The 23,803-nt window shown below is 39.7% G+C and overlaps 1 protein-coding gene across 1 annotated transcript in view; it reads left to right on the forward strand.

The window, feature by feature from the left end:
• Positions 1 to 10,913: 10,913 nt before the first annotated feature.
• asic4a (acid-sensing (proton-gated) ion channel family member 4a) overlaps positions 10,914 to 23,803 on the forward strand; it is an 81,311-nt gene continuing 68,421 nt past the window's right edge. Inside the window, exon 1 of the mRNA XM_040148696.1 lies at positions 10,914 to 11,489. Within this exon, the coding sequence (XP_040004630.1) occupies positions 10,914 to 11,489 (576 nt within the window). The remainder of the gene's footprint in view (positions 11,490 to 23,803) is intronic.

The following is a 23,803-nucleotide window of genomic DNA, read 5'->3' on the forward strand; positions in this document are numbered from 1 at the left end:
AAGCTTATCTAATAGTGTAAATTTGATCTGTCTCTATTTGCAATCGTAAGAATTCCATTATCGGGTGACTATTTTGCAATATTTATGCTTCTCACCCCTCGTTGCCCTTGCTATAATTGCCCCTCTCTGGCCCCACCAAGCTTCTTTGTCAGCCAATCATTCACATGATGCAAATGACCAGGTGCCACGTCCTCTGTCCCTGAGATATCATGCCTGAAGACTGATGTATTGATTGGGCAAGATTGATCTGGGCAGAGATGATACAGCAACATTACATGATTTATTCAGGTTCTAACATCTTGCGTCAGGACTACCCTCTGGGATTTGACTGTCCAGGCCCAGCACACTTTCATCATCCATCCAAGTATCACACCCTGCTTACACACTACGGCTTCAGTTTCTCCGGATGCAAGAGGCAGTGAAAGTCCTCACTTAGTAGTGAGACTGACTGTTCAAATAAATCCCTACACAGTTTGAAAAGTGGTGCTTTTTATATTTATTAGGTTGAGGATAGAGGACTTTTTTCCTTTCTGCTTCCCACTTTACTAAACAGCAACATGATTTGTATTCTATGAATGGAAAAATTTAAAGCAATCAAACGAGCAGTTTTCCATCTCTCAAAAACAAAAGTTAAGTTATTCATATGTTAGTTGAAAAAAATATTTCTTAATGCATCAGACATAGTCTCCACATGCACATGCTGTACTTTGAATACTTATGCCATTTGTTTACAAAATCTCACAAACCTAATGAACATAAAATCATGGTCAAACTGTCTCCCAGTGGTAAGCAGAGAATCTGCTCAGCCATCAGCGGGGCAGTGGAGCAGGCTGTTCTGCACAGCCGACAGTAAATAGTTTGAGGTTCACACTCAAAAAAACACAAAAAAGAAAAAAGAAAAAGACAGCTATATGACACCAAAGGCTCTTTAGTCAACTTTGTGAGCAGCTGACACAAGTGTAAACATTTTAGGCTATGATCTTCAACAGTGTACAAGGATACGGCTTTTATGTCCCGCCTCTTAATCTGCTCCTAGTTACCCTGCACAAAACAGCAAACACATTTTTAATCCACATGTTAAATTTACATCGACACTACACATATATTAATGGTTGAAATAAAAACAGGCTCCTTCCAAAACATAAAAGCCACTCCAGTTGTTACACATTCAGTTTACTTATCATGAGCAGTACTTGTCAGCCCCCTACAAAGTTTTCCAAACTTTCGAGTCGCATAATGGGCTGTTGTGTTTTTGGAGCTTTCCCCGTGCTGGAGAATAAAAGTCAGGTTATCTGCATCATTTACTTCAATTTTGACCATTCTTTTTAAAATCTGTTTTGTCAGTCCCCTAACTTCACGGGAGTATAATACTAAAATGCTTTATCCCTTGAACTTCATGTACAAGGGACCTGTCCCTGAGCTCACAAACCCCGCAGCATGTTCCATGACTTTGCTTTGCAAAATGATATGAAGATTACAATAAAGAAACAAAATTAAGCTCCAGAATTAATGAATTAATGTACAATATAGAGAGTACATTGACTCTAAAATTATATCAAAGGTCAAATTTTGAGAAAGAATACAACATGAACAAGGTAGGTATCATTTTAGGACCTTCCTGAATTCACCTCATAGCCCAGCAGGGACCTTAAATACATAACTAGCCTACAATTGTATATGTTTACTCCACTGGAGAAGTGAAATATGTAAGATTATTTTAAAAAAGAAACAACAACCTTTTTCTAACAGTGTATACACAGTTTATCTCATTTATAAATCAGTGTCTCAAGTTTAAGCAATGATTTTTCAATATTATTCTTTTTATTTTATCAGTTTATTTCACAGGGATAATGCTCACAGAAAAAAGAACTGTAAATTAGAAAACTGTAAACTTGTTTTCTCTGGCTAGATGTTAAAAAGGCATCCTAAAAGGAGAATTATCTTATCTTAACTAGCTTGCAAAGTTAGGATGTTGTCTATTTCCAACAATGATATCAGTACCTAAATCTATGATTGCTACTAGTATGCACTCAAAGACCTTATTTCTCTTGCAGTCTTCTGGTTATTTTTTCCCAACCACAGTTATTTATGTCATCGTTTATAAAATTTCACAGGCGTAATGAACGAGAAGTCTCCCAGTGGTGAGTGTAGAATTTGTTCAGGCTTCAGTGGGCCAGTGGCGCAGGCTGTTTAAAACAGTTAGCAGGGGATCTAGCCCTGTTGTTCGGGGAGGCTGGAGGGCAGGTGAGCTTCCATCAGAGTCAAAGATGGGCCGGGCCTATGATGCGTGTGGCATGTTGTTGGTGCAGCTGATGGGGAGGGGAGGGGGGTCAGCGGTACCTCCCAGGCTTCCCATTCCATCCCCCCATCCCATCTGTCCTGTGCTGACTGACTGTGAACAGAATAACAAGTCAGCATCTGTCCGGTAATGAGATCCAACACTTGGCATCAAGATATCAAATGCTAACAGTTAGATCATGATAACATTATAGCCTCGTCGGTTCAGAAAAAGAGTTACATGGCGAAGCTAATATATTTTTGAAAAACATGCAGCCAGCAAAGATCTATACAATCCTTTTTCCCATTGCATTCTGGCATACAGTGTCATTATCTTTAGACGGTCACAAGTGCTCTGGGGAGAAAGCTTAGCTTTTTTTTCTGATGAGAAGATTGTTACCACTCTTATGTCTGTGCATAAAGTACAAAGAGAGACGAGAGGATATGCAATTAGCTTAGCGTAGCGCAAAGACTGTAACTGAGGGGAAACACCTAGCCTAGCTGCTGCTATGTCTAACAACAACTCTAAAGCTCATTAATCAACAGGTTGTATCCTATTTTTTTAATTTAAACAAACAGAAATGTAAAAACAACAATTTGTGGTTTGGGGTGAGGGTGGTGGGGGGTTCCTCAAGCATTTCATGATGAGCAGCAGTTTATCCATCTGCTAGTGTCTTTGACCACAGCACAGGTTGCAAGGGAAAACAAATTTCACAGCCTCATGTCTGACTACAAGACAAAAACAAATCTGTGTATGTTGTCAAAGTCAGTTCATCTCTGTGTGGTATGATTCTATAGGTTTCTAATAGTCTTCAGGTTTGTACCCAGCTTCAGCTGACTCAGTCTAAAATAGTTAAAGCAGTTGTTTTCCCTCATCCTCCTGCAGCCTGCTCAGAAAACCTGACACCATGAACTCTGAAAAGAGGACTGAGTGTGTTTTTGTTTGTGCTTTTTTTTTTTATTTGTCAAGAGGCTGTTAGAAAGTAAGCTCATTTATTATTTACTATAAACTACATATATTGTAGATGTTTCGCATGAATGGTTTCTTGGTCAGAAAAGATTCAGCTGGTGACATTTAGCTTTTGTTTCACTAGCTTATGGAAAAGAAAAGTTTTCTTTCATTTTTCATGCGGGGGTCAGTTCAGAGAACCAAAAAATGCACTTAAGAAGGAGGAAGCAAAGGCTCACCTCAGTTACCTGCTTTTGCTACGGTGACCTTCAGCTATAGAGGCAGATCCCTACTACTTTGCAAGCTGATTATGGGGTGCCTTTTGTCTACAGCTAACTTTAACTGTTTCAGCATTACGATGAATATTTTTACGTTTATCCCCATTTCTTTTGTTGTCATGAGAGTAGTCAGTCATTCAGGAGAAATCATTTACATTCATCTGGTGACAGAAAAAAAGTCACGTTAATGCCAAATTCAGTGGCCTCTTCCTGTTCTGACACCAAAGACTTATGGCATATGTGCAATTCTTTCACCTCCAGTCAATGACACAATTGTTTAACTTGTTTCTCTGTTTCACATATAAATATTGAGGGTGTGTGTCTAATATGTTGCTTTGCTTCATAGCGTAGCGTGCTGAATGTGGACTTGAATCCTCAAGGCTATAAAAAAATCACTGAACCCTGCTCTTTGCACTCATGTGCAAACCATGGCAATTCCTCAGTCCACTGCACAAGCATCCCATATTTTTTCTCTTCCCTTTGGGCAGTGTGTTCTTACATATACAGTAAAATGAGTACCCATATGGTCCTTCAGAAGATAGTACAACCTTAATGATGAGCGCTCTCATTAGGCAGTGGAACGTCAGACTTTCATCTGCTATTACAACTAAGTAGCAGAATTTGTGCTCGCAAAGGCTGAACTAAGCTACTGAACCACACCATGTCCAATCTCAGCATTAATTCAAGCTGATATGTTACCTAGCAAGCTACACCAGTCATTTCAGCGTTTTCATACAGATGAAAGCTGCAGTAAAACTCTAGTGTTCTGAATTTTCAGTAAAGTGGTGAGTGAATGCCTCCAAATTCCCCCTTGCAGTTTCACAGTAGAATAACCTTAATCCAAAATCACAAATGAACAGACATTTATACTGTGTGGGTTCATATGAGAACAGCTTTGCTTTACTTTGATCATTCTTTCTCACGGTGTAAGTAGACATGCAATTTCAGCAGACCTTATCATTTGATATAAACAAAATTTCAAGCTTAAATAATTAGTTAAATTTTGAGATACAATGCATACACACTATACATACTAACACAATGTACACACCAATAGTACACAATGCAACAGACAGTACAGTACCTTGAAATAGGTAGTTGAGAGATGTTAGTTACAGACATTGATTGTATAAAGGACAGTGCTATGTGGTGCATGTGAAGAAGAGGGGACAAAGCTTTTTCTGAAGCAAGCCCTCTGCTGCCCGATTGTCCAGTTATTTTCTGCTGGAGGGGAGGAGAATAAAGCAGCAGTAGAGCAGGTGGTCAGAGTCTGTTACAACTGTGAATGCTGTCAGTGGTGGGGCACAGGAGGTAAGTTTAAAAGATTAGGAGCAGGGAGACTGAACATTTTGGCAGCTGTATGTGAAATTTTGGGGACCATGTTCAGTTTGTGATGACAAATCGGAACAAGCATGGTGAAAAAGGAAATAGTTCCATATGAGAGGACCAAAACAGTAGTTACATATACCGTGACTTGCTTGAACTGTCTGTGATATGACCGTGACATGATATAGAGTCCTTTGAAATGCGACCTTGCAGTTTTACATTGAGAGGGGCTTTCACCATCAGTGAAAGTCAGATCTTTGTGGGATTTTGTATGGACAAGTCATGACCATCAAACAGACCAGTGTGGGGTACAGGATGGTGTTAGGAAAGTGGTGTGGTGCTACCATGTCATTTGTGCAGATCACAGCAGCCTGATAATATAAATGGGCTTTAGGGGGCATGGATGTCATCCTCTGTGAATTCACTTTTCTGCTCACATGGAGATTAAGATAGCTTTTTGCTTGTGCAATTGCTCTCTATCATTTCTTGTTTATGCCACATCATGGTGTGGATATTTTTTTTTTTGTGAACAAGAGAAAAACTGTTTGCTTGTAGCTCAAGGCAGCAAGGCTCGGAAACTGCAGAAATTTCCATCACAACATAATTATACTGAATAGACCTCAGTGTACAAAGCTCTGGCCATGAAATAGACTGAGCAGGTAAATCCAAGCAAAAGCTATGATGATGATTTTAATGAAAATATTACATCAATTTTAGTGATGAAAGGAGGTGCATATAGTATAGAGGATACAGTTTAAACGGAGGTTTATAAACCCAATAGTAAATCCTATGACTGGCAAAAGTGGACACAACTAGATATGACATGGGGCTACAGAAAAAATACTACAACGAGAGGTTTTATGAAAACAGGCATTAGTAACTTGATTGATACAAGTACCCTTCAGTACACTTCCTCATTAAATTGTAACAGTTCAACCAAAATTGTCCTCTCATTGAACTGAGATTTCTCATCTTTGCTCAGGGTAAAAAAAGAGCAAATATCAGCCCGCTGTCTTCAGCCTCTACAATTTCACACCTTCAAATATGAAACATTGAGAAAAACAAGAAATACAATATTTTGTGGCTTTTATGCAAATTTGACATTTCCCCTGCCAGCTCCACAGAGCCAGGTTCTCTGTTGACCACAGGTTCCTGCCTGTGTTATTGCTGAGGTAGCTGCAGCTCTTTTGCATTGAGCCTTCATTATTTGTTATCAACAAATTAATACCTGTCAAATACAAGTTACACACATGCAAGCCTTAAAGTTGAGCTGCTTTGTGTACCACATCTATCGGAAGTGTATGTCAATCACTGGTTCCTGTAGTGGAATCTATCTATCACTGTATAGGCATATCTTGTAGCTGCATCATTATTTTTTTCACTCAGCTCTATTATAAAAGGTTTGAGGCAAAGATACAGCATAGTAATAAAATACAAAATACCAATTTCACTGTGTCTTAAGAGCACAAGTTTATATGACTTTAAATGCATGACTGGCATCAGAGCATTAGCAAAAAATAAATACAAACCAATCGATAAAAAAAACCTTAATTAATTGATATTAGACTGCTGCCAGTTTTAATTTTATTTGTCATTTATATTCAGAGTATGAACGTCAGTGTTCAGCCATCTGATAATTTACAATATCCTTGCCAGCAACTCTTTAATGGCATTTGACCATAGTCTAAATTCCATCCTGTCCACATATTTCCCAGCAATTTATCATAACCTTGTGTCCAAGGTGAAGGATGCAGTTTACTGTTAAACTAATTTAGGTTCATTAAATTGCCTTCTACCACAAAATCATGTCTTCATGGACAGAGCTAGACCCTTTTAAACCCATCAGTTTACTTTGGTATAACATATCAAGAGGCCATTCTATGTCCGAGTCTGGGAAAAAAATCTAAATTTAAAACTCAGTGAAGGCAAGAAAAACGTCCAAGAAAAACCTATTAGGAAAACAATCCAACAGAAGAAATCCAGATGAAGTCGATTCTTAGAAGCCATGACAATAAAAATCAGCAGCATCTAGTCAAAGACCAGTGTCTTAGAAACTTTATTCATGGACTATTATTGCTTTCAATTTGCTCTCGTGCCCAAGAACAATTGTTTGTTTGTTTCAATGTAAACATTTGTACAAAAGACACATTCGTGTGATGACATAAGTACATTTGATTTTGGGACTCCTTCGTGGGTTTAATCAACATTGTTCTCGGTTGGTGTGCTCGCTCGCAGAGTGAGAAGCTGTGTTATTTAAGACTAGTAAAAAATGGAAATTGTTTTCACTCCCACCGTTTTCACATTCACAAACATACATCAAAATGTTGCCACAAGCCTCCTTTCTCTCAAAATGTAAAAATGTAACCCACAGCAAATACAGCTTTGACCCTTAATTGATAGATGTGGAGAGTAATGTCAGACTGTTATGCATTGCCACAGAAACTGAAGGCTGAATCCATCTTCACTTTCCCTCTTGTAACTTGAAGTTTCTCCTTTAATTTAAACATTGTGAACACATTTCATATATCATCGTGTTTAGATACCTTTGCCTCCTCTCAAAGAATTTAAAAGTAATAGTTCCCAGTACAGTCGCTGTCTGAACTAATACTGTCATTTTCTGTGTTTCCCCCACAACTTTCTGACAACACAAGATTATCCAGGTCTCACAAGTTTATGATGTTTCGGCTATTTCGTCTCTTCTCTTCAGGAAATTGTAGGCTTGTGCAAAGCAGGTTTTCTGGCTGATGCTGTAGTTCAGCTGTCAGTTTTCTCTTGATGGTAAAAGGAGGGGTTCAAACCACCGTGTAGCCATAATGATTGGAGTTTAATAAAGATCATATGACCACTGCCCATTAGTAGGAAACTGGTGTCACAGTTGGAGCTGCTTAATTAGGGATTTTTAGGCTCCATGATATACACCGAAGTAGTCTCTAGACCCTCAAGTCATCTTCAGAACAATTTGCCTTTTCCATTATTATTTTTTGACTGCTATAAATTACTTTTGCTTACAAACAAGGGTAAATAAAATGCTGTATTGATTTGATCCATGTTTCAACATGTACCGTATCTCGCAGTTAGACCTGTTAAAAACACAAACCTGTTGGCAAGAGACTGGCATAATAGTCTGTTTCCACTACAGGAACCAAACACTGGTTGCTACTAATATGTTCAGGGTGAGGGGTAGACATTTCTAACAATTTTTACTGCTGTTAAAACCAAAGTTGTGTGTTGTCCGGTTTCGACTAGCCTGACAGTATGATATAGAGAGTGTGCATGAATGAGAGAAAGTGTGTGTGGGGGGGGGGGCAGAGAGAGCTTGCGAGTGAATAAGAAAAAAACGACACAACAAAAAAGAACAAAACGACTCTGTGATGTTGTTTTATTGATTGTGGAAATTGTATGTCAAACAAAGCTGTCATTTATGAATCCATTATTGACTATGGCAGTGGATACAGTAGTAACACATCGCCCTAACTTTTATGTTCCTGGTTTAGATCCTGAGGTGAATACCTGGGGCTTCTACTGTGTTACCTGGAATTGATTGGTTAAAAAGGCAACAGTTTGTCAAAAATATATAGAAAGACTATCTTATTGCCTAAATTAGGGTCAGCCTGAGTCCTCCCTTGAGGTTTTTCACTTTATCAGCTCCAGTGAAAGTAAATATAATGTAATGTAATATTCCTTTTTTAATCTCAATAGTTTTCCGTTTATTGCCAAATATCTTTAAATTTTAACCGTTGTAGTTTCCATTGTTTGTTCAGCTCTGTCCTGTGGGGTTTTTACTCAATAATTCAATTACTTAAATCTGGCTTAAAATATATTGAATTTTATATGTGAAAATATCTACAAACAAATAAAACCAATTAATGATAATTCATTCCTTTTGGTTATGATGGGCACATGTCTGCTCTAAACCAAGCCTCTTAAATTTTGGACAGTGAGCTTACAATGTCTTAAACTGTCACACTGCAGTTTACGTCAAAGCATCAACTAACCACAGAGATGTCTAATAGATGGAGCTTTTGGATGTGATGATAAAACCTTCAGCCTGTTGTCTCAGGGAGGACAATATTTGTCCACATCACTGTATCAAGCTGTTATTCATACAGTTTATGGTTGTCTTGGATGTGACCTGCTAATGTATTTAAATGCTCCTGCAAAATGAGACATTATTCACAGTATCAAAAATAACTTGAAGGTCAGCAATGTTGAATCCATTGTTTCTCATTTTTAGGGCATCAAACACAACACAGGCCCGGGGTTTGGAGTGTAATTGGCTCTGACAAACAAATATAATGCACCCCGCTCCTTGAATGGTTTTCATGTGCCAGATGTGCCTGCATGTTTTTTTATTCACATTTGGTATTTAGTCATGGCGTGGACTGTGAGATTTCATTCCCTCTGTGAGACTGTAAATAAGCCCAGGATCCTCAGGGAGTGACTACATAAAACACTCTGTGGTTAGCAGACCTCAGTGCCCACCAGAGGCTTAGCTAAACCATGGACGCTTCACTTCTATCAAGTAAAGGCAATATCCTAGATATCTCTGTTTATCTAACCTAAGAACACACCATCAAAAAACAATCCTGCTGTAAAAAAAGTATAAAAAGCAGATGTCTGAGGGACTGCCATGAAAAAAAGACATAAAGAAAAAAGGCAGAGATGGGGAATATTTGTCTTTACATTATTTTGTAACTGAAAGAGAGGGTGTTATTAAACCAGCCTCATTTAGATCTGATTATTCTTAACATTTGGTGTTCAGTTATAACAAAAATTGTCCTTTACTTACAGCAAAAATTATTAACTTTCACAAGTCATCAGCATTATCAAGAGAGATGTTAAGGAGGACAAGAAAAAGCAGATTTCTTTTGTATCTTTATTTGTTCTGCAGTTTATGAGTAATTTCGCATTTCTGAAGCTCTCTCGGATTTGTTTGGCAAATGTGTTTCGAGCAGTTGAATTCACTTTTAAATATGCCTTTTCTCTAGAGGTCCCAGCCCCTTGTGATGTGACCAGCATGACTAATTCCATTTAAAGGGGAATAACATGCATTAGGGTTCTCACTTTTCTGCCTCGCATTTGCATAATTTTGTTTGGCAACTTGGAAAAGGGCCATTAACAGCATTAAGATACACACTGTAAAGGGTAGGGACAGAGGCGGATCAATACTTTATTTCAACATCTTCAGCAGCATTGGGGTCCAGATCAGGAGGCACTCGCTAATTCAAATTCGTGCAGGAGTCTTGTGATGCTACCATTAATTCCTGATAAGAGAACACCGTTGTGCTGCCTCTTTTAATCTCTGACAGACACGTTCGCTAGATCAATAGTCTTTTACGTTTTTGTTGCAAAGACAAGATTGATTGCCAGGAGTTGCCTCGTGCTAAATTCCACTTCTCACACTCCTCATTACTGTTTCAATTAGCTGCTCTCTAGAGACGTTATTGGGGGTGGCATTAAAAAGATGTGACCCACTGCAGTTTACATCAAACACTGGATGTTTGGCAGAAAAACCTGTGACACCAACTTTATTCAGGTCAAGAAGTGAAAGCGCCGTCCAAACAAGTGGCTCCTGCAGGAGGGGGGCTGTTTGTAGGAAGCATGTGGATGACCGGGGGAAGTTGTGACTCGCGCCAGTGAGGAGGAAATAATCACAATGTTACCTCCTCATGAATTATTAAGTACCCTGTGCCTATTTTAGCCTGACTGAAAATGCTGCATTTTCATCTGTGGGTCTGAGGCAGAGTGGAAGGGTAGGTTTTTTTGACAGCTGTATTACTGCTGATAAGCGAGAATGTGTGAGCTGATCAAATAGTGAGACAAGCGTTCAGAGCAGTAGCAGCACAGCAGCAGCAGCGCTCTAGTCACTAGCAGCCGTGGCGGCAGGAGCAGCAGCAGCAGCAGCACTATCAGTCACAGCACAGGCAGCAGCAGCAGCAGCAACAAACTCTCTCCTTTCTTTTTCTCTTCTTTGTGGAGTTGTTTCCTGCTCGGAGGACAAAAGCCAAGGAAGTAGGAGGGAAGTATCCAGGGCTGATAGCTGCCATCAAAAACAAAACCAAAACGCAGACCTGGCTGCCCCCATGCCTATCGAATTTGTTTGCAAAATCAAATTTGCAGAGGAGGATGAGAAGCAGAACAGCAAGCAGGATGGGGACAAGGAGAGCCTGATCGAGGAGAGCTGCACGCCTCCGGCCAAGGACTTGGCTGGGTTTGCTAACTCCTGCTCCCTTCATGGGATTAACCACATCTTTGTCTCTGGTCGCCTGGGCATCCGGCAGACTCTCTGGGCTCTTGCCTTTTTGACATCGCTGGCGCTGTTTCTGTACCAAGCAGCTAAGTGTGCCATCTCTTACCTGGAGCACCCTCATGTCACAGCTCTGAATGAGGAGGCAACCCCTGAGATGGTTTTCCCCGCTGTGACCATCTGCAACATCAACCGCTTTCGCTTCTCTGCGCTCACTGATGCCGACATCTACCACCTGGCAAACTTGACAGGTCTGCCTCCCAAAAACAGGGATGGGCACAAACCCACTGATTTAATGTATCCTGCCCCTGACATGCAGGACATCTTCAACAGGACAGGACATCAGTTAGAAGAGATGCTCATGAGCTGCAATTTCAGTGGACAGAACTGCTCAGTTGAGGACTTCTCTGTGGTGAGTGAAAAAGTTTCTCAAAGTTCTGCCTTCACCCGACTCTTATCATATTACATTTCTTCATCATGATTTATTGGCTCCATCAAAACTTTTTTGATAAGACAAGTCTCTAAAAGTAACATTTTCACATTTTAAACATTCTGAGGAATCCTACATGCATAACTTTACAGGACCTATCTTATTTCTACAGAACTACCGATGAGCACGAGAGTAAAATGAACACTTGAAGGCGAGAGGAATTGAAATTCTCTTTCTGCTTGTACTCATCTCTAGGGGCCATTAGGTTCCCACGATTCATTTCTGCGTGCAAGATTCATGGCTTTGGCTGAGTCATTGAGCTGTATCTCTTCTCACTAAGTTCTAAGCAGCAACAGTGTTTCTCTCCAGCCGTGGTTCAGCCCATACCAGAATCTATTATGTCAAAGAACAAAGGCTGCTCCCGAAGAAGAAAAACAGAGAGCTGTCGTATGTGGTTGTATACTTTTCCAAAGCAAACCGTGCTTTAATGCTGCCTCCAACTCCAGTAGCGTAGAGTGCATGGCAACAAAATTGCCACTGAGAACAACCGAGTCTCTTTTCCATCTCTCCGTGTCGCTCCCCCTCTCTCTTTCTGACATTGCAGAGCAGCTGCCTCTCTCTCTCTCTCTCTGAGCTCTTGTACCTTTCAGGAGGGAAGGAGTAATGCCTCTTCAACGTTGTATTTCAATCTCACTGCTGTTAAGATTAAATATTTAAAGACAGACATACATGATTTTTGCATTAGCCAGATTGCCTAAAAGGAATGAAACAATTTCCATGAGAGGGAAAGTGTGTGTGTGTGTGTGTGCGTGAGAGAGAGAGAGACAGAGAGGGATCAGGTGAAAGAGGGAGAGTTTGTGCCTGTGTTCTGTGCACTATTTATTAAAGGCACTGTCCTTGCAGGAGATGGATTTCCCCATCTCTCCTGCAGGAATAGGAATATGCAATTGCTTTAGTGATGATAAAGTGCGAGTGTCAAGTCTTAATAGGGTATGTTGAACATTGATACGCTCACCTTCCTGAGACCTAAAGATTCTGTTTTATCGTAGGGATGGCACTACATTACCTCTGATGTGCCAAATTACACCAAAGAAATAATGACATTTCACTGCTTCTCGTTTGGCTTTTCTAACAGTGTACCGAGGTATTTATTTTTCTTTGTTGTCTTTTAAGGCAGCCTCTCACATGGAGAAACTACCTGTGACATTAGAATGAATCCCTCCCTAAGAAATTTTTCTTAGTTCTATCAGGCAAAAGGAAATGTCACGCTCCTAAAGGGAAACAGAAAAGTTTGGCGATATTCAGTCTGAAGCAACCAAATGGTTCTAGAAGTTTATAATGTGCTTCTAGCACGTTCGACGGCAATGTCCTCTGACACTTTGATACTAGTCCTTCCTGAATACATCAAGTAGCAGACAATTCTGATATCCAGGAAACGTTTGTCCATTGTCAGTCGCTGAAACGTCCCGTAGCGCTGTTTGGACACTGGGTGACTTCATCACAGATTAAGATTCTGTTGAAAGTTCCCTAAGATGTTGTTTTGTCTCTGTCGGCTGTGTGATCTGCATTCTCGGGGGCTGCCAGTTAGATTTGTTACGGGCTACTTGCTGCCTCCACGCACGACAAATCACCTACTCTGAGTCCTGATGGGGAACACTACTGGGAGTGCATAGGGAAGAAGGACTGGGAGTTGTGGGAACGGGCAGGAGAGCAAAATGGAAAAGTCACAGTACAACTGAAACTCAGTCGCATGGACCTCTGTTCGTGTTTGCGTAAGTGTGTGTTTTTTAACTCCAGGTTGCACATCATTTGTTACAGTAAGAAAGCCATTATTACGGGTGATGTGCTATTAATCACATTCAAGCATGTGCAAACCCACATACACACACAAACAAAGGTCTCCTGCGCTCATAGGTCATTATTCTTCCTCTCATAGGGTCATCCTTCAGGATCGGCTTCTTGTAATGTGTTTTCGATTGATCATTCTGGGAGCTCCAGATGTTTTATTTTGGTAAAAACTACGTGAATGGGGGGCTCTTGGGAAAATTGCATGATGCAATATTATTGCGATATTAGTGACACAATAGATTTTCTGTAAACAGACCAATTTCTGTGCAATAGTTTGCATTTTGCTGTATTCCCCTCTTAATTAATTGTTTATGATTTAATTAATCATCGCATTTGAATGAGAAATTTTAGTCGAAACTCAGTGTCTCATACGTGTGCTTTAAATACTTAATTCTTAAGAAATATATATTTTACTTTACTTGCATTTTAAATTACTAGTCTTCTCTTTCTCTGCATTCAATCACTGCTCAAAAGACTTACATAAATACAAGTCTCATGGCCAAAACAAAATGTCTGGCTACTCTAAATTACGGTAGGAAAATACATAACCACGTAGCAGTGAAATTTGTTTTCCTCTTTCCAGCATAGTGGACCAGCGTGATTATTTGACGTAGGCAAGAAGGCCATTTATTATAATTAAAGATTACATTATTGACTTGGATTAATCACATGAGATAAAGCTGATTCAACAAGCCATGAATAAATAGATTAATATTTTTCTCCCAGTCTAACTCTGAATAATTGTTCATCTATTGTGTGGTGCTGTTGCAGAGATGAGCAGTGAGCCCTTTGGCTTTTTTTAAACAGAGCTCTGAATTGGTTTGCTCTGACTCTCTGCTGTGTTTGCTGCTGCATTATCAGATTTTGCTCTCAGCAAGGACAGATCCCTTCTGCATATATTCATGGAGATAACTAAACAGCTATAGGGTGGCATGCGGGGTGATCTATAAAAACCTGGGTTAACAGGGACAACACTGAAGAGCTCTCCGTCTGAAATCTGTCATTATACTGGCTGAAGACAGACCTATTGTGTGTTTTATAGATAACTGAATGTTTAATAGTATAAGCCACAGATGATGTTCTGCTCCCCTTTCCTGGCTTTCATGGCGGGATGAAATCCCAAACCACATTAATTTAAATCAATACTGTAAAGAAATGGCACAAAAGAGACATTATTGTGAGTTTATTTCAATAAATATATATTGCCCTTGTGATATTCACAGGGGGGGGGGCGAGCAAAGGAAAAATATTGCAATCACACAGACATAAGTTACCAAAACTACAACATGTGTGGTACGGTTTCCAGCTTTATTTCTACTGGGAAACAAGTTTTAAATTTTGCTGGCATGTTGAAGCAGGCTCAAGGGCACAAGGTGCAAGGTCACACCATTTGTCAGTCTCTTACTCACACCTGCTGTGGTGTGTTAGATGTGGTTTTCGAGCCGATGCTTCTGTAAAAAGATACATGATTGTGGTCGTCCCTGCCATAGTCCCTGCGAAAAACTCAGATGCACGTGCTTTCACTATCAGTTTTATATGTGTGGGTGTGTGTGTGCTGTGTACATGTGCAGATGACTCTGAGAGTGACATCCACTTCCCTAGTGAGTCCAAAGCCAGCACATCCCTTAACATTGCACCTACCCACACACACACTCACACACACACACACACACACACTCACACACACGTCTCACCCAGCTACCCGCCTTCCCCTGGTGGAGAGCGAGGAGTGTGGGAGCGTGAAAGTGCCTGGCTATCTGGACTGGCGTCATCTCCAACAGCCTGTCAATTAGCCATCTACAGTTCCACTGTTGTGGGTGTCTCTGCAGCTTAGCATGCTGCCTGGTATCTGATCCACACACCCACCCCTGGAGGCCAGTGCTGAGCATTATGACCCCCCCCCAACCCTAAACAAACAAATACTCACTGTCTTTTGGACAGTGCTGCTGCTTTCACAACCCACTTCAGTCCCACTCCACTCTTTCTCCTCCTCCTCCTCCTCCAGCGTTTCAGGGGAAGATGAATTACAGTGCAATTGGTCGGCTGCTCCTCCTGATATGCATCACCACTGTCTAATCAGATGAAACCCACCTGTGACCAGCCACTGGATAACACCAATATGCATAGAGTTTATATTTGTGAGGATTTACCTTTTCTATCACTCCCTGAGCCGCTCACAGTGCCGTGGTTTGGAGCTTTGGGTTTGATGAGGAGAATCTGTGGCTACGGGGTGGCTTTTACCTCAGCGATAAAGGCTTCCGATGTCGTGGTACCGCTAAACCCCCTCCTCTAACCCCTGGGAGTCTTTTACTCACACAGACATTTGTCTCTTTGCGACAAGTCATACACCAAGCTGTTGGTAGTGTTAATGTGGCTGCGCACACACACTCACACAAACACACACGTACACACAAACATGTGTATTTAGAGTGTGTATAGTGTAGATAGAATGCTTCCCCTTACAAACACACACAGGTTTCATCACAGATTGAGAGAGCTGGCTTGCAAGATTGATCATGACTCCTGACTGGGTGCCCCTCCCTCTCAGGACGATCAATACTTCCTTCAGTCAGATTGCTTCCCTGCCCTTCCTACTCCAAGCCTGGTGTGACTAATTATCCTGTGCCTGTGTTTTGGGCCCAGTCTCAGTTGCATTTGTTAATGCCGCCAGAGTCGGTGAAGAATTTGATCTTTAGAACAAGATATCTGTTTGTTTTAGCGTATATACAGCCCAAATCAATCAATATACAGTCTACCTTTTCCCTAAAGGGCGCTGAAATTATCAAGCAATACGAGATGACTCACTGCTTAGCCTGTGTGGGGATGGGGGGGAATGAGAGTTTTGATAAAGTGAAGTGAAATTTAAAGTCGGATCCAAAAGTCAAAATAGAGTTTTTTCATATGGAGTTGATCGATGTCCCTTTAATGTTAGAATGTTATATGTTCCGCAAAACAGCTCTGTCTGAATAATGGAGATTGCATCATTAGGCCTGATTATATTATTCAGAAATTTGAAAAATTCAAAGATGAATTATTTCTTGCAAATGAAAAGCATGTGTCTACATGTTGCAGGATTGTGGGGGCAATGGCACTCGATTTCCATATTGCACATGTTAATACATTTTTGCGGCATTTTCAAGTTGGGTCTCTCCATACACCAGTTTGAAATCAGTTTCAGTTGCAGCTACTCTGCTTCAGTGACCCCCATCAAACAAATACATATACATCTAGAACCACTGCCCACAATAACAGTTTCCTTCCAAATGACTGTTTTAAAAAGGACTCATTAACCCGTGGATTTAGGAAAAGACTTTGATCTCTGTTTGGGTAAAGCTAATAAAGGATGTTTGTGGTGAGTGTGCATTTTTCTTTAAAAAAAATATAGCTGACTCAAACTTCATTTTGGTTAATGAAGTATTCCTGCACTCCTGTACCTCCAACATAATAGGTCTTTTATTTCTTACAGTTTACAGTGATGATGAAGAGCATTCACCATGCAGATAACTATGATTAGCAAAGCCTTTGGCCAAACATACTTTAAATGCACACTTTAATTCTAGCTGCCAGTGTGAGCTTTTATTTTGTCATGTTTCCCAGCCTCTGAATACATTAGTGGAAATTCCTCTGAAAAATTAACCAAGCTCGCTTTTAGGCCACTGCCACATAATGGGTTCGTGCTTCTTCATTCCTCTCGCTCGCAAGGTTTAATTGCTTTGCGGGAGATAGCACATGCAGGACGTGGACAAAGAAACAGAGACACTTTACAATGTAATTCAGTTCTACACAGTGGTGTACAGGTCAGAATAATCCAATTTGTTTATTAAAATAAAAACAACAATAAAGTATTTTCAGAATAATGATCAAAACTGAAATGCTACAGTGGTAAAATTGACTGATACAAAGAAAAGTCCTTGTGTTTTCTTCTGTTTATTATTCTTTATTGAAATACCAATGTCTGACTGCACAGAAGTGTCTCACAGAAGGAGTGTACATTTGAGATTATGGACTTGAGCCATCAAATTAGGGGTTTCAAATAAGTGAACAATGTGTGGGATCATTTTGAGAGCAAACCAGAAAGCATGAAACTTACGGAAAGTGCTTTAATGTTTCTTGCAGCCATTTGTGAATTTGAACTAAAAGGGAACACAAAAAAGAAAATCTCAAAACACACCCCAACTGTTGCAATAAGGATGTGTTTGATGGCATTTCTTATAAGGGAAGAAATGCCAAAAAGATAACTAGCAATACCAGAGTTAACACGAATGAGAGAAAAGCCGTTGGCCAACAATGTAAGGTCATGTTTCAATAAAGCTGCCATGGTCCGAGCAGTCTGCAGAATGTAAGCAAGAAAAGCAGCAGTGGTGTCTTTATATGATAAATCAGGGATGTCTACCAGATTATGTGAAACTGTCAAAGATATACTGAGACAAGCCTGACCAAAAATTCATTCAGTAATGCCCAGTGATTCGCCGGTTTATTGTTACTACAAAATTTAGGTCAAATTAAAGTAGAATATATTTCTAAATAAAAGTCAATTGAAATAAGCCAGAGAAACTCAAATAGAAATGGTAAAAAGACTTTGTCAGAGATGTGTTAAATGGCCTCTTTGGATATTTCTGAATAGTTCCATTGCAATAGCATCAAGAACACCTCACAATTTATTGTTTGTTGTACTTTTTGTGTGCAGCCCCTGTATATCTGATATTTTAAATAGATTTGAAGAGTAGAAATCATGGCCAGTGCGACTTGGTTGAAAATGTCAGTCGGCTACAATTCAGCCGATGGAAATAGCATACAGCACAAATGTCATACTGAATATTTACCCCTGGCATAGTCTGAACATGAGAGCCTCGTCTGTCCGCATGGCTGGACACTTGGCCTTTATTCTGAATTACGTCTAATGTCACACACTTGGCCATGGCCCTTACTGCTTTTTCAAGTTTGTAACCACACACATTTCACATAATGTTGTCTCAACAAACATGCTTTTCTGTCTCCTCTTCCCTCTCTGGGCACATCACTGTTGGCTACAGTTAATGCAAATAAGGTTTGGACCATAGTACATGAACACTAAGGAGTCATGACAGGTGTGATATTTTGTCTGAATCTATATGGTTTTGTGGTGTAAACCACCTGAACAGGCCTTCTTCATGATGATGTTTGGCATACCTTGTAGCTTCCTCTCGGGAGATGCATGCAATGATTTGTCAAATGGCTTCCAGGTTGGGTCAGCAGCAAATGCACCGAATGCATTTTTTTCTCCTGCGTAATGTTCATACCGACTGAAAATCCCTGACATTCTATATTATTTAATAATGTACAGCAAGCTTATGGAACAATACGCTGTGATAGAAAATGCTGAATAATTCAAGCTAATGCCTTTCTAATGTCAATAGGTCCTACTGGCCATATTCAAGGCCATTTGCTGTGGAGGGACCCTGGTTATGTCTTTATACTGTTTTGTAAAGCTTAGAGGAATCAATGGTGGATTAAAAATTTCCATCAAAATTGAATTTTGGTCGCCTTTTTACTATTGCTGTTCAAGAGCTACTACACTGCTGCAGTTAATACTTTGCATCAGTCAGAGCTACTTTAATCACAAAATGATCAACAAAATTAGAAGAATTTATCCCAACCAAGGCATCCTTGTAGTTCAGTTGGTTGCAGTTCTTTTAGGAGTGAATGGTTTGAGAAAATATGTCAATTGCAATTCAAACTGGGATTATTTTCAATAACGTAAACTACAGATCTGTATTTGTGGTCTACATAGCATTAAACAAGTTAAATTTATACCAAACACTATTACAAATGTTCCTGTTTTTCCCCATATGGATAGAATCAGATGAAACACTATAGCAACTTTTGTTGAGATCCTCACAAGCTTCTTTTTTTTAACCAGTCGTTCAGAGAATAGTCAACTTCTAAGTAAACTTTACTAATGATCTGTCAAAAAAAAAAAAGCTCAAAATGTTCAAATATACTCATAACATTCCAAAGTGGCATTATATTTATTGATAACAGCTGCATAGTTGTCCCGTATGGTAATGACAAACTGCTGGTAAGTCACATTTGACAATGTTTTGATATGGGCTGGCAAACACACTGCTCTGCACCTGCTTGAACTAACATTAGCATCACAGACTGACAGGAGAAGCTGTTTCACAGCTCTGAAGTCTGAAGGTCCTGATTCAAAGCTTTTAAGTCGATGTAACACAGATATTATGTGCTCAAAATTTTAACTGGGAGATTCCAACAACTCTTTTTGTTCTGTCTTTTACACTCGACAACTCCACTTAACTGCTAGCTACTGAACTAAAATTGATGTGAGGCCGTCACCTGCATTTTTGTATGTGTTTATGTATCTTTTTTTGAACAGCAAATAAACACAGCCCACTAATTTTTTTATCAATATTATACATTTAATTTGACAAAGGCATTTCTGGCAAATAGTAATCACTACAGACACGAGCATCCAGAGAGTGTATTAACCGGACAGCAGCCAAGATTTCTGCTTTGTGGTTTGACTAACTCTCAGAACTAACGTTAATCAGCTACAGCTGAGTAAACTTTCTAGCACCAGTTACCATGTAAACACCGGGGAAAACAATGGTCAGCAGCTTGAATTGTCACTTGTTACAACTTGTGAAGATAATTAATTACTTAAGTTATGATTACAATGCCGGTCCGAAAGTTGTTGTCTTTCAAATCTTGATTTCGATACAAAAAAAATCAACCATTCAACTCTCTATAATGTAAGTGCAACGTTGGTTCATCCCATTCTTCTCAGTTGGTCTCTCTTCTCTCTCTACTTTGTGTCTATCTTTACACTAATGAATTTGTTTTTTGCTGTATTTTTTTGAAGACTTAAATTTGCACCTTCACACTTCACAAATTGAAACAGCCCTGAAATACAGAGCGTAACATTTTCTACACACATATAGTACATATTCTAATACCTTCACTGCAGTGTAAATTCACCTTTTTCCTCAACATACACCAACCTCCCATTCGCCAGCTTTTTCCTTCCTCTCAGAAGTGTTATGGTCACGTCTTGTTTGGAAAACATGTGGACAGTAAATCTTTCACCTGATGTTGGCAGCTTTGTCACCAAGCTCTGTCCATGCTGACAAAACACTTGACCTTCAGGAGCAGCAAAATGTCATCTGATTTAGCACACCCAGTTCGACTTGCCACCACTCATTTTGTCATCCGAGCATTTAATTTTGGTTAGGAAGTGTCAGAGCAAATGCATTACAGTGTAATGAGCTTGTGTGAAGGAGAAGAATCATGCACATCAGGATTTCTGATGTCATTTGGACATGACATTTACAAAGCTGTTACTGTAAATCTGTGTCTCTGCTTCTATGTAATTGTAAAGAATATGAAAACAGATGAAAATCCATTGCATGGTATTCTTTAGCTTTGATACCAATTTGTTGGTGAAATAAAAGTGAAATGTCTAGGTCTCTTTTGCGCTGCATAACAGAGATACTACATTACAAATTTCTGAAGCGGTATTCATGCTGAAAACCATGATTTTATCCAAAATGACAGTGAGGGAAACCATGACGCACTGAGGTCTTGAAACATTAACGATGATATTGTGGATTGCTTGATCATTATACATGTACAATGCTATGTTTAATTTATCTTCAGAAAACACACAGCCATTTCCGCTCCTCTGTTTTTTTGTTAATTTATAATTCTCCTTCAGTTAGCACAGTAGCTTTTTGTCCAGTGTAACATCTGTCAAGCTGTATTTACCTACATTCCTTATGTCCCCTCCTCACGTGATCCCCAAGTCACTGTTAGGCTTGTTTGTTTAAACAAGCGTGTAACTGTAGTCATGTGCCCCAATGGTGTTGTCAAGATTAATTCCGTGTTTTCCTAATGCATGCTAATGAGAAAGTTGTGTGCATCTGATTGTCAATAATGTGAAATACGGCCCTGCTCCCTAAATGCTGGCTCCGTTCAATAACCTATTAAAGGTGAATCACAGATAACTTGGCACACATCAGGAAAGCAATCTGAAATTTGTGCTGACATTGATCCAGCAGGAAGGAGACCTATTGCTCCGATTAACACTGTTGCCCCAGGAGAGCAGTACCTTGGCCATTAATAGCCCACTGTCCTAGATTTTACTTAGAACATATAAAATGCTTTTATTTATGAGACACATAGGGGTACAGCATCATGGACACTGTAGAATGGTACCAATTTTTTTTCTATCTATATCTTTGAGCAGTGTTTGTGATCACAGAGTGTTTCAATTCCAGGTAATATTCTAGCCAATGCTATTTTGAATCTCCTAATGTAACATAGCTCACAGGGTGTACTATGTTGCAATGATTATTCTGGCACACACAGATAAATCCAAACTGTGCACTTATAATAGCAGCCGGTGTTGCACCTTAAGATGTTTGTATGTGCTGAGAAATTTGTTCTTATAGTCACAATGTCAGTTCACCTCAAAATGTAAAGCTAAAAATTGAAGTTATTACTATAAAAGTAGTGTAAAACATTACTGTAAAGTAAAGGCATTTTCTAGTCAGTGTCATGTAAGTCTGTACATTGTGGTATGCAGAGCCCCATGCAAGCACATCTTTTCATGTTTTTTTTCTTAACCACCTACCAAATAGTAAGGTGATAACTTACTCCTCTCTTTTTGAAGATACTGTGAGTGTATCCTGAGATTTTCAGCTTTTTCCATCCTTGTCACTCAACGTGTGCTAAATCACCCGCATTTTCTGAGTAATCTGTATCTAAGTATCTTGTCTCTCTTTCTTGTTGTTGATTTCTCAGCAACATTTCAAGACCTTGAAGATGTGGCGTTTGAGGTGAAGTAAGCGGGTTTGTATTGGTAGTTTCTTGCACTTTAGGGTGTCATTTTGAACCAGCTAATGGTTGTCTTGACACATTTTAAACAGTGCACAAGGACATTTAGAAAATGCTTTTGGCCCTTTCTAAGTGTGTCAATTATTTGAATACCAGATGTCTACGTGCTGCTGTAGTTTAATGCCAACTCATGGGAGGCTTCTATAATTAGACCCACTCAAACTGTGATTGTCTGATCTAACAACAAAATGAAAAGCATATAACATGCATCATGGCTGGAAAAGACAAATAGCTCATCCGTTAAACAACCCCTGAGGAACTTGTAGAGAGAAAATGACAGATCTTTTCAAAATTGTGGTCTCATCCATTTAATTATAAGGACTGTGATAAGGGCATCTCCTTAGAATAAATATGAGCAGTGATGAGGTATGGCATTGCTGTTTATCCTTGTCCTTGACATTCACTTTGAGAATAAGGAAAGGGGGTAATGGCATCCTTCTAAACAGATCTTGAAAGTCTACGTAAAGGGATAAATGTCAGTGGGCATCACTCACAAATCACTTTGTTTTTTCTTCTTCTCTGACCTTCGCTTTGTCTACTCTAAAGAGAATTAGCACGATATTTAATAAATAATTGGCATGTATACTGGGACGAAAGTGAACCCCAGAGACAGATTGAATATGTCTTCCATTAAAGCATGCCCTTAAACTGACAATTAATTAGTGCGTTTAGGTAATGATAAATAATTAATTAGTTTGACATTGAGGGACTTCTGGGACAGTGTGACAACTGGATACATCGGCAAGCTTCAACATAAGCCAGATAAGCTTGAGACTGCAGCCCATGCCACATAAATCCATTGTGTATTTGAATATCAGTGTAATCTAATTGGTGTCATCATATCTCTCTTGCCAAGAGCTTCGCCTAAGGATACCATTTGGCTGCTCCAGTGGAAGTGTACTATGAACAGATCAATAGATGTAGTGGGCATGATTATGTCACGATTATACACTGCCTTGTAAAGCCCGGAGAAAGGTGATTTGAAGAGAGCTACCACACCTCTTGGCACAATTCCTTAGGCTGAAAAAGCTCAGTGGGAAGCAGAGCGGTCAGTGAGACTGGCTGCAGCCCTGCTTTAGGACCAGCTGGCTCGAGAGCAGAATTAGAGCCTCCCACTTGTTTCCACCTGCCGTATGCTGCTCAAGTGTTCCAAATCAAGCCATTATTTGCTTCATTTCCTTGCTGTCTAACTCAGCTTGCCAATAAGTCAGCTGCTGGCCCCTTTAGCATGAAATCTCCCTGTTTAGAAAAATATCCAAAAGATATCTAACGGTGACAGGGAAGAATCACATTATTATTATTATTCAACCAGTGCATTCCAGATAATTAGTATAGAGAATGAATTTTTACCAGCTTATCAATAAGAGCAAAGTGTCAACATGAATTGTACTTGCCAAATGTCCTTTCGAATACGACCAAAACAAAGCTGGTTTTCATTCGTACGTCTCTGAATAATTGAACTTACCACTTTTAGTTCAGTTATGATGTGGAAAATAAATCAGAACTGATCCTCACAGAGCTTATGATGCTGCTCGGAAGAGGTCACCTTTAAC

Source organism: Xiphias gladius, chromosome 16 (genome assembly GCF_016859285.1).
Source record: "Xiphias gladius isolate SHS-SW01 ecotype Sanya breed wild chromosome 16, ASM1685928v1, whole genome shotgun sequence".
NCBI lineage: Eukaryota > Metazoa > Chordata > Actinopteri > Istiophoriformes > Xiphiidae > Xiphias > Xiphias gladius.